Source organism: Tupaia chinensis, unplaced genomic scaffold (genome assembly GCF_000334495.1).
Source record: "Tupaia chinensis unplaced genomic scaffold, TupChi_1.0 Scaffold000708_1, whole genome shotgun sequence".
In the NCBI taxonomy this organism is placed as follows: Eukaryota; Metazoa; Chordata; class Mammalia; order Scandentia; family Tupaiidae; genus Tupaia; species Tupaia belangeri.
Genome location: NW_006160231.1, coordinates 1,700,018 through 1,711,904, shown reverse-complemented (window position 1 = coordinate 1,711,904; position 11,887 = coordinate 1,700,018). Strand labels below are relative to the sequence as shown.

General features: G+C 41.0%; 1 protein-coding gene across 1 annotated transcript in view; it reads right to left on the bottom strand.

The window, feature by feature from the left end:
- Positions 1-11,887, bottom strand: part of MAP3K13 (mitogen-activated protein kinase kinase kinase 13) — a gene marked incomplete in the record, with an annotated part of 209,405 nt that overhangs the window by 44,540 nt on the left and 152,978 nt on the right. Inside the window, 3 exon segments of the mRNA XM_014592515.2 lie at positions 685-843; positions 5,403-5,594; positions 11,029-11,212. Of these exon segments, the coding sequence (XP_014448001.1) occupies positions 685-843; positions 5,403-5,594; positions 11,029-11,212 (535 nt within the window).

The following is an 11,887-nucleotide window of genomic DNA, read 5'->3' as shown; positions in this document are numbered from 1 at the left end:
AGAATGGAGGAGAAGGGATTGCGGCGTGACCATCCCCCCTGGGGGGTGATTTCTCGCTTTCTGTCTCTATGTCTCTCTCTGTCTGTCTGGCGAGCGCACGCGCCCTATAGCGAAAATCTCTCTCAAAAAAAAAAAAAAAAATCACACCTGGCATGTGTGGCTACACCCCGGAGAGGAGACTGGAGGAAGGACTGTGGATTGCAGCATGGCCATCTCCCCCCCCGGGGGGGATTTCTCATTTTCTCTCTCTTTCTTTCTCCCTCCCTCTCTGTCTCTCTCTAGTGAGTGCATGTACCCATAGCAAAAATAAAAAAGAAAAGAAAATAGGCGATCTTTGTTTAATGTATTTACTTAAGAAGGTGAGGATTATGCAATACATTTCAGAAAGACTTCTATACTAAAAGCTCACAGAAATAATGTTCAGTGTTTTAGAAAGTTCAGGATCTTCTTTGACGGTCCCCAAAACTGACGGTTACTGAAAGGATATTCACCCTGATTCTGCTCCTAATCCTTCTTACCATTTATCACCATACTGGGTAGTACCTCCAAGAATGAGCCTGAAATGATTCAGAGTGAGCAATGGGAAAGGGTATTCTGGGGAAGTAAAAATATTGAAGGAAGAATGTGTTAATAGGGTATAAGTTGGAAAACGGTTTTCTGGGTGGTTCAGATGACACCACTCACCATATATCAACTTTTTCGGAGACGGGCTCATTCCGAATCACTTCTGGTGCCATCCATGCAACTGTGCCAGCAAAGGACATCTTGGTACTTTTATCACTGAGCTCCTTAGATGTACCAAAATCTGAAATTTTTACTGCATCTGTGTGAGTCACTAAAACACTTTAAAAAGAAATAAAGAAAACACCCAGATCATTAGTAGCACTAAAAACCACGACTAACAGGCAACTGGAGATTTTGTTTGCTCCTTCCTGCCTGGAACTCAGTTTGCGGTTTCCAATACTGCGGGGCGTTGGCTACATGCCAAACAGCACCGCTCGTACTCTCAGGCTGCCGGGTGCAGCGGCTTTTAACACCGCCTCCGCACTGGCCAACTACCTAACTCCTCTAAGCCCGTTTTCTCATGAGGCAGAGACAATTCAGGTCATGATCTCATCGGCAACTCAAAGATGCAAAAGGCTCTCACAATGGTTTACCAGTACTTTTTCATATGTATAAGTTAAACTCACTGTATCTATTCCATTTTGTGTGAATACCATAGGTTTCGACGGATACGTTAAGGTGGCTGATTACAGGGATTTCAATCGATGCTAAGGCACCGTGTCACCGTGCCAAAATCATATGGTGCCAAGAGATTTATCTCAGACAAGGGACTGTGGACCTGTAATAATGACCTCGTAAAATTGTTCCAATTAAATGAAGATATGTAATCCACCCATGCTTGACAAATATTGGTTTCCATCTTTGCTGATCTCAGCCAACCAACTAAGCAAAATGCTCTCTTTAAAAACATTGTTGGAGGAACCTGCAGATGGCATAATGGTTACATCACTGACTCCCACACAGCTGACCATGGTTCGAGTCCCAGACCCGGCAGCTTCATGCCTGGTGCGTGTGCATACGTGCCTCAAATCCCAAAAGGAGAATGGAGAAGGAATTATGGTGTGGCCATCCCATCTAGGGGGTGATTTCTCGCTTTCTGTCTCTTTGTCTGTCTGGCACACGTATGACACATCTTATAGTAAAAATCTAAAAAAAACAAAAACAAAAACAAAACCAAAAAAACACTGTTGGACTGTTGGGCCAGGCTTGGCCCAACAGTTAAGGTAGCTGGATCCCATAGGATTGCCTGAACTGTTCAAATCCGGCCCTGGTGAGGTGACTCAAAAAACAAGCTGGGGTGCTGTGTGGCTTGCCAAACAAGCCAGGTGAGTGTATGCCCCAACTTCTGACAAGATGGAGGAATGGAGACGGGAGTGTGGTGGGTGTAACCATGCCCCATGGGAAAGGGTACTTTCTCCCTCTTCTTTGCTGTCTCTTTCTTTTTTTTGGAGAGGTTGTTTTTTTTTTGTTTGTTTGTTTTTTTTTCTTTTCTTCTATAGGGCGTGCACTCACCAGAGAGACAGAGAGAGAGAGAGAAAGCGAGACATCACCCCCCAGGGGGGATGGCCATGCCACAATCCCTTCTCCATTCTCCTCTCAGGATCTTGGGCACACACGTACACGCGCCCAGCGTGAGTTTAAGCCACTGGGTCCGGGACTCAAACCATGGTCGACTACGTGGGAGTCCAGCGACACAGCCATTGCGCTAACTGCTGGTCCCTCTGCTGTCTCTTTCTGGCAAGTGGACACACCCTTTGGCAATTAAAAAAGAATGATAGGTTAAATAAACAGAAACACTGTGGAAATGACGGCCGACTGATATGAAAGAGACCAGGACACTAGAGAGTCATTATAGGAAAAGCCAAATCAGCATGCTGGAAATTCACAAGTGTAGCTAGGAAGAAGCAGGAGTCATCTGAGCTTAAGTAGGTTCTATACAAGCCACGTTTTACTTTTCACAGTAGTCACCTGAGACGTGGCGTGTGGAGACTGCTTTTGCACTTTTTAAGATGTGATTAATACCATCTGGAACCAAATCCAAAGTACTGAATTCCCTTAAAATAACTTGTTCAGAACTTTAGAACTTTAATGAGAGCGTTTCAGAGACTTAATAATAGAGGGACTCATTTTAATCATAGCAAGTTCAATTCTCAAATAGTATCCGAACTGAGGAGACTGGAAAACAGAACCCTCTGAGTCTATCCGGTCCCTCATCCTTCTCACTTGCCGCCCCAAGTGGATATTTACGGAACACCTCAGTTCTTACACTTGCTTGAGAATACTTTCATTTATATCCTTTCCCTGCAAATTTAGGAGTTTCGATTTAGTAACATTAGTCTAGATAAAATGAAAGAGGATTCTACTGCTATGGGTATATGGATGACTGGTGGTATCATATACCATGAAAGTCAGAAAAGGTGATCAACCCTAAGAAGAGAACGCTAAGAACTTCTCTTCCGCATCTCCTGGCATGACAAGAGAGAACGGACCTGGAGCCTTCTAGAAGTGATGCAATGTTGGAATTTTTCTGAAACCTCAGAGACAGAGCTGGAGTGATACAGCCTACAGATTTAATGTAGGTAATGAAATCTCTCGTTGCAGCAAGACAGGTGGGTATTCGTCTTCTTCAAGTTAGCTTGAGATCCGAAGAGGCTAAGGCTGCCAGGGTGGAGGGGCGCGGGGTGCTCCCGGGAACGGGAGAAAGGCTTACTGGTTAACTAACTTCCAGGAGTTAAGGAGTGTAGCATATCATCTTATGTATTCTAAGACTTCATGACTCCTTCCCTCCAAAAGTAATTCTCAAGGAGAATAAGGTGGTTAAAAAAGAGGCCATGCAAAGAAGTCTTTGGCAAGTATTCTGTGTACTTTGCACGTACGGAGATGACGGCAGAAGCAACAGGTTAGTCTAAGAACGTGAGCAGAGGTGTGAACACAATGTAAGAACGTGCGTGTGCAAGTACAGCAGGAGGGGGCTGTTCAGGGAACTAATTACTGCACTAGACATGGTCGAGAACGATGGTGATCAGGAAGACCTGCTTTGAAGTGAATCATCTAGAACTTATTTGTATCTTCCGTGGAGAAGAGGCAGGAGTCACTGTGAACTCCTTTCCTTCCCATAATGCAATAGTTTTTACTTAAAACTTGGGGCTCACACTGTACTCTATGATCTGGGGCTGAGCCCTAATTGATCTTATCTAATAAGAATAATGGTACTTGTTGCCAGTGTCAAAGGAGATGTGATAATGGATTTTAGAAGATGTAAATGATGAAAGCATTAAACAACTTCATTTTTTTTAAGAGTTTTTTTTTGCCTTAGGGTGAGTATGCTCAGTGTTGGGGGGATGGAAGAGAAAGAGACAGTGAGAAGAAAAGTGAGAAATCACCCCCTCCCCCCTCAGAAGGAATGACCATGCTGCAATCCCTTCTCCATTTTTCTCTTGGGATCTTGGACACACTTGCACATGAGCCTGGCGGGATTTTCAAGTCCCAAGGTCTGGGACTTGAATGGCGGTTGGCCATGTGGGAATCCAGGGGTGTAACCACTATGCCATCTACTCACACTGGGTGCGTGTGCTTGTGTGCGTGTGTGTGTGTGCATGCCCGAAATTCCAATAGGAGAATGGGAGAGAAGGGATTACAGTGTGGCCATCCCCCCTTGCTTTCTGTCTCTCTGTCTCTCTGATGAGTACATAGCCTATGGCAAAAATCTCTCTAAAAAAAAGCGCATCTATTTTATTTAAATATACCTTTCTTTTTAAAATAATTATTTTAATTTTATCCATTGTCATTATTTTATTATTATTATTATTATTATTATTATTATTATTAAAGTTGACCAGAGAGAGAGACAGAGAAAGAGAAGGAAAATGAGAAAGCAAGCTGCCAAGTCTGGGACTTGAACAACGGTCAGCCATGTGGGAGTACACTTGCCTTAACCACCATGCCATCTGCTGGCCCCTGTAACTATGTTTTTTAAAAGAGATTAATCCCTCTCTGCTTCTCTAAAGTAAAATGTAATGAGAAATAATAAAAATAATGTTTAAAAATAGGAGGTATTCTAAAATATACCATTTTATCAATTCCTTCCTTTCCTTTATATAATTTGGGGACCTAACGAACATTCCTTGTCAACTGACTTATTTAATCTTATATTATTATTATTATTATTATATTTTACATTTTTCTATAGGGCGTGTATGCTTACCAGGGAGAGACACACAGAGAGAGAGAGAAAGTGAGAAAGGAAGCCGCCAGGTCTGGGACTCGTACGTCAGTTGGAGATGTGGGAGACCAGTGGCTTAACCACCATGCCACCTGCCGGCCCCAGCCTCACTTCTCTTAAATAACCAGTTTTCATTTTTCTTATAGTCAGCTACAAACCTTGTAACTGTTTATTTTCTTCTTTGTTTAGACATTAGGGAACAACTCTACAGAATCTTCTAGCATACATAGTGTGAACAAGTTTTAGTTCTAATTTTTTTTTCTCTCTGTCTCTGTTTTTTATCCATTTTATTCTCTTATGTTGCGTGCTTTTCTGAAACTCAGTTAAGACAATTTTTCTGGAATACTGTAGGAAAACAAGTCAAACCTTCAAGTGGAGAAGTTTGGCATCAATGATCAGAGATAGGTAAATACTTGAGATAGTAATGAATTATTTAAAAGTAATAAAAGAGAAAACTAGTCTCAGATTCTTGGACATATCTGCTATATAAGAAAGTAAGAAGGTCAACCATAATCCAAACGACCTACTGTGATTTAAACTTCAACTGTGGTTGATAGAAATTCATCAATCCAAAATAACAAAACAAAATAGCTGAAAAACTAGGTCCAGAACTCACTTAGGTGATTTGAGATCACGATGAATAATTTTATGGAGGTGCAGATAGTTCATCCCACTTGCAATGCCGGTGGACCAGTCTACCAGCAGCCGAGGTGTGATCTTCCGGCCAGCTCGCAGGACCTCGTAGAGCTGTCCGTGGGCACAGTATTCCATGATGATGCAGTAACACGGGGCCTGAGTACACACGCCCCTGCCGAGAAGGTGCAGATGCACGTGAGTACACACGCAGACACACACCAGTACATACTCGGGTCTTAGGAATAGTTAACATATTTAATGAAGACCAGTTCTCTATCTAGATTATTTTCAAAGCTCATATAAATGATGGCTCCTGATTCTTGCAACATTACAACTCCTCTCACCTACAGGCTTCGCTAGTAAGCACACAGACCGTTTTTGTTTGTTTTAGTCACTCCAGATATATGTATATGCTGTGCTATGTTGGTGCTTCTTCTATGCAACCATTCCATTCTGTGACAAAGAACACCGTTTCCTGAGGTTTGTGCGGGCTGCATAATGTGTTATTTTGGATTATTACAAACAATTTGAAATATCTTCCTTTTAACTTAGAGAGTTTCATATGTAGGGTACGGAAAGGGAATTCTAACACAAAATCGCCAATAGTATTATTATTTGTTGATTTTTTAAAAAAGATTTATTTAATTTTACTTATCGTTATTATTTGCTACAGGCATGCATGAACACCATAGAGAAAAAGAGAGAAAGAGAGAGAGAGAGCGAGAGAGAGAGAGAGAGAGAGAGAAAGCCACCAGGTCTGGGACTCAAACCATGATCAGTCATGTGGGAGTTCAGTGCCTCAACCACCATGCCACCTGCCAGCCCTTATTTATTGAATTTTAAATTATTCAAATTTAAAATAAGAATCCATTTTACTGAGGATAAAAAAAAATAAAAGAGTAAATTTTCTATCTCATATAGCCTTTTCTCCCCCTCTGGCCTCAGCCTTCTGAGGGACTAGGACGGAGGGGAGCACCTCTGTCCAGCTCCTATCTTAGTCTTTGAAAAATATTTCTGTTCAGAATAAAGGCAACGTTATGCAATATATTACACATATGCAGCCTGTATCTCCATGAATTCTACATCTTCCAGAAAGTCTTTTCTTATTATTTCAGTCTAAAAATGTCTTTCTCTTCTTTAAATTCTTATAATACATAGCGCCCACTAGTTTTCTACCTGGAACTCTTCTCTGCCCATATAGATTACAGCGTCCTTGAGGGAAAGGCCTTCTAGTTCTTTCCTCCCTACCAAAGGCCTAGAGGTTCAGAGCAAGTCCTTGACAATTATATCTTTTTTTTTTTTTTTAAGAATTATCTTATTTAACTTTATTTATTTATTATTTCTTTAATTTGACCAGAGAGGGACAGAGTGAGAAAGAGAGAAAGTAAACAAGCAAACCACCAGGTCCAGGACCTGAACTGTGGTCAGCCGTGTGGGAGTCCAGTGCCCTTAACCACCACACCATCTGCTGGCCCCCGACAATTCTATCTTAATCTCACCTCAGCGTTCTTTGCTGGAAAAAGCCTTTACAGTAACATATGCAGGGCATGGGGTTGAAGGCAGAATAGTAACAAAGAATATTTTTCAGGCAAGTACACATGGTTACTTATCTGTCTTCTTCAGTCTGCCTCCAAGCCATTTTAAGACAGGGACTACCTTTCCTGTTGTTTACAGGCAAGGCTCAGAGGGAGAGACTAAAGTGTCCTAATCACAGCTAGATGGCACAACTGAAGTGACAGAGCTGGGATCTAAGCCAGTGTCTCCAGTGTCAAAGCCCATGTCCCGGTCATACGCTATGCCACCCTGCCTCCCTTCTAGCTCTTCCACTTTGGTATAGACTAGCACATTGAGCAGAATAACACCATTATCTCATAAAAGTGGGAACAACCATATTATTCCACTTCACAGTTTTGTTCTTAGAATGAGAGAAGAAAAATTACCACATGTAATTTTCTGTCTCCCCTCTCGTTTGAAATTTTCAAGTTAACAGTGTACTCTGTCTCTACGACATCCAGGTAGTCTTGAGCCAACTACTAGTTCATGTCCTGTCTCTTCGGCTGCTGTAAATGGTAGAATGTAGAGGCTGGGGCTGGAGGTGCTAATCCTATAAAGATCTTGTAACAACCGCAAGTTATTAGTTATAAGAAGTCTTCATTTTTCTTGTCTTGATATACTTGTCGAATGCCATAAAACCATTTCTATTACTCTCCTTTCATTTTGTAAGCTACTCAGAATTCTCATCTTGATTTTTTAATGACATTTTTTTTTCAAGTTTCTATAATTTGATTCTTAGGAAAGCTCAGTGGAACACAAGGGCATAGCAACTAAAACAGATCATTTATCATTACAGAGAAATAATGAACAGAGCCGGGATAATGTAATGTGTTTCAGAATATCAAGACAAATATTTGAGGGTACTCAGCATCCTATTCAACTCTGTTTTAACTTGTCACACACACATAGAAGAGACCTAACAGTGATATGCTACACACTGTTCATTTCTCGTGACTGACGAATGAGAAGGAATCATTCTATCAGCTTTATACTAGCTTCTTAGTAGCTATAAATAACAGCTCTACAATCACTTATAATTGCTACCTTTTCTTCCCTTGGTACTAACTCCCATTAGGAATAGTCAGGTTGGGTGTTCTTAAAAGATTACTTAAAAAAAAAAAGACAAAAGAATATAGTATTCTTATCTTGTACTTCCCCTTCTGTACATGGTTCTTACTAACTTCAAAAGAAACTGTAAGGACAAAAATCAATATCTAGAGAGATGTACTAAAATTTAATTATGGGCTCATATCTTCCAGACGGTCCCGAATGTTTTTCATTGGCCAAGCAACACAAGGCACAGATGGCTGCAAACACAACACTGCACAATGCCCCAAGAGCGTGTGTGGCCGGCCAGGACATAGCCCCACTATTGTTCTCCATGTAGAGGTAAAGACTATCCAAGCATCTTCAGCCAAAAGAGTTGGACACTCACAGGACAATACTTGTCCAACGACGCTAAAAACCTCATGGCAGGTAGGAGGGTCAGAAGAGTGAGGTGGGAAAAAGACTGCAAGGAAAAAGGAAGCAAAGAAAGGAAGGACAAATAAAGCTTCTTACCCTCCATCTTGTTAGAATACATTTCTACATTCAGTTACTCAGGACACCCTGCTGGAAAACCCTCTTACCTGAGGTACACAGCCTAGTTCTCTTCAAGAGACCAAAAACCCATACTTACCTACAGAATATTGTATGTCTCAAACCCAGTGTCCAGTGGTATAAGTCTAAAATGTGCTGGCCCTTCCTTTGGGTGAGGAGGGTGCAGCAGGTGCAGTACAGTGGAAGTAGGGATCATCTCAGTGAAATATGATGAGACCAAGAAGCTGGAGAGGGAGGGTCTCGGTTAGCCTGTATGATTAAAATAATCTTCCCATTGTCTTTTTTTTTTTTTTTTTTGAGAGGTTTTTGCTATAGGGTGTGTGAGCTCACCAGAAAGAAAGAGACAGAGACAGGGACAGAAAGCAAGAAATCACCCCCCAGGGGGGATGGCCATGCTGCAATTCCTTCTCCATTCTCCTCTCAGGATCTTGGGTCCACACATACGTGCCCGGATTAAGTTTAAGCCACCGGGTCCAGGACTCGAACCACAGTCAACTACACGGGAGTCCAGCGACATAGCCATTATACTAACTGCTGGTACCCCCATTGTTTTTTGAAATCTATTACCTTTGGAAAGATTGTCAGTGGTCTGTAATGCATTCTACTTTAGTCAGACATTCTCCTTGCCCTACTAGGACAACCACAGATAGTATGACTAAGTAACCAAAACTCTCTTTCATGTCCTCTGTGTAAATGTCTCTTCCACAAGAAATAAATCCAAGCACTTTTCTCAGTATCTTAGTATCTTAATTGAATGCTTTTCTTCTCACATATTTTTCCCTTTCCCTAAAGTTCTTATTTGGGAGTCAAAACTCAACCTCAGGCCAAAACATGGTGCCACAGTGGTAGCACACACTCTGCATTACTGGAAGCCATATGGAAGATCAGGGTTTGGTTCCTGGGTTCATCCTGTACATTCTGGTGATTGTGTGTATGTCCATAGTCCCGGCTGGCTGGGAAGGTTAGAGAGAGGATCTTGGCATGAGACCCCATTGAGGATACTTATCTTTCTTTCTTTCTCTCAAATAAATAAATAAATAAATAAATAAACAAAAAACAAACTCAATCTCAGTATTTAAATTCATTCTATAAAACCTATACCCAAGATTCCAATTCCTTATTTTGAGGATGTGATTCAAATTAAGACTTATCACAGTAACATTTTTAGCTTTATAATGAGAATTTAATCAAGGAAGGATCCCTCTTAAGCCTGGGAGAAGTTCCTCCCAGTTTAGAAAAGAGGGATTTGTAAGTTTCTCCCATTTAGCTGTACCCTCATTAGTCATACTATTTCCCAGGAATGAAGAATATATATTAAATTACACCAAGCTCCAGTTTCTAAACTTTCATCCAATCTACAGGCAGCCTTTACTGTTCTTCACCTTCCTCCTCCAACATCACTTACCATTCACTTGTTCGAGGCTAAAACAACATTTGAAGGCTGGCAGGGCACGAAGCTCAAAAATTTAGGCAGAAGAGATTACAGATATTTAGAGCTCAGCACTTCCAAGTTCGGTGACGTCCACAAATTTACCTTTGTTGCTTATCCTTCTGTGAGGGGTCCCAGTCAATATTATGATAATCATGGTCTAGACTTGAAAACAACCACTTTGTGGTTGTTTAAATATAAGATGTAACTTATTTTGAAAGTATTTAATTAAGATATTTTGTGAGCCACTAAAATGTGAAACAAACAAACAAGAAAAGCTACCGTAGATACCAGACAGTGTGGAAGGAGGATGGAAATGGCAGAGGTTGAGAGGGAGAAAATCAAGGGGAGGGGAGTAAAATAGATAAGAAACAAGAAATGGAAAAGCATTTGTTGGAGAGAACATGCACAGTAATATCTTTGAGCCAATATACAGTGTATTTTGGGGGAAAAAAGATATAATTTATGACTCTACTATCATTAGATTTAGAAAGCTGAATGATTGGCAGTATTTGAAAAGGAATCTAACAAAACCTGTGGCTAAATGATGAAGGTACCTATGATTACGAATTAATATTTGTAAAAGATGCTAACAGAATCTAATAAAAATTACATGTCTATTACATAGGGTTTGATTGTTCTCTGATCACTACAAATGTTTATTTTATTAACTGAATTTTAAGATGTTCAGGTCATCTTGCAATATCTTCTATCATTCCACTCATAAATAAGGGTGACAGAGTAGATCTGACCACATGTCAGAAATCCGCTCCCTCCCTCTTGCTCCACGTGCATCCCTTCAAGAAGTACATGCTTCAGTATGCCAAAGCTACTACATTCTAAGGTGCTTGAGAACATGACTCAAATTTAATACTCCACTGGTTTCTTTCCAAAGCATCTAGCACAGTGCAAAGTCTATAAAGTGTCTTTGAAATGACTTCCAAGTATGAACTTACATATTGGGAGAAAGAAAATACCTCTATTTCTTTAAAAAACAAATCAGAAAAGAAAAGCCTTGACCTACTTGAATGCGATGATGTTAGGGTGCTTCAGCTTCCTCAGATGTTTGATATCCGTCTCATTTTGTTCTCTCACTTTCTTGATGGCCACTTCCTCCGCTCGGAACTTGCCCAAGAAGACAGCCCCTTGGGCTCCACTACCCAGCCATTGTAGCTCTGAGATCTCTTCAAATGGCACTTCCCAAGTATCTAGGCACACAGCAAGAAACAAGCTTGAAGAGATCTTGGAATTTGCTTGAGAATCTGAAGATGCCAAATTCACCCCATCATCCAGAATGCCCTCTACCTACTGATTCCCACCAGAATATATATCCTTTCTATGGGCCTAGCTATTATAGATCAAATATTAGTTTGTATAAACAATTTTTAGAAGTTTTTTTGCCTTAGGGCATGCTGCACTTACTGGGGTGTGTGGGGGAGAGAGAGAGAGAAAGAGAGAGGCAGAGGCAGAAACAGACATGAGAGGGAAAGTGAGAAATATCTTCCCAGGGGATGGCTACGCTGCAATCCCTTCTCCTCCATTCTTCTCCTGGGATCTTGGGCATGCACGTGCATATGCCCAGTATGATTTTGAAGCCACCATGTCTAGGACTCAAACTGCAGTAGGCCATGTGCGAGTCTAGCGATGTAACTGCTATGCCATCTATCATTCCTAGTTTGTATCAGTTTTTAACCACTGAAATCAAGCAGATCAGAGATCTCCAATAAATCTCCCCCAAACAAAACATATTCTGACACTGCTGCAATCCTACCTCCTCACCTTAAGCTTGCATACTCAATTTACCTCTGTCTCTATACCACTATCCTACCTGATCACCCATTGTAAGTATTGTTTTGTTCTTCTTTGAAATACTAGTGTAGGGA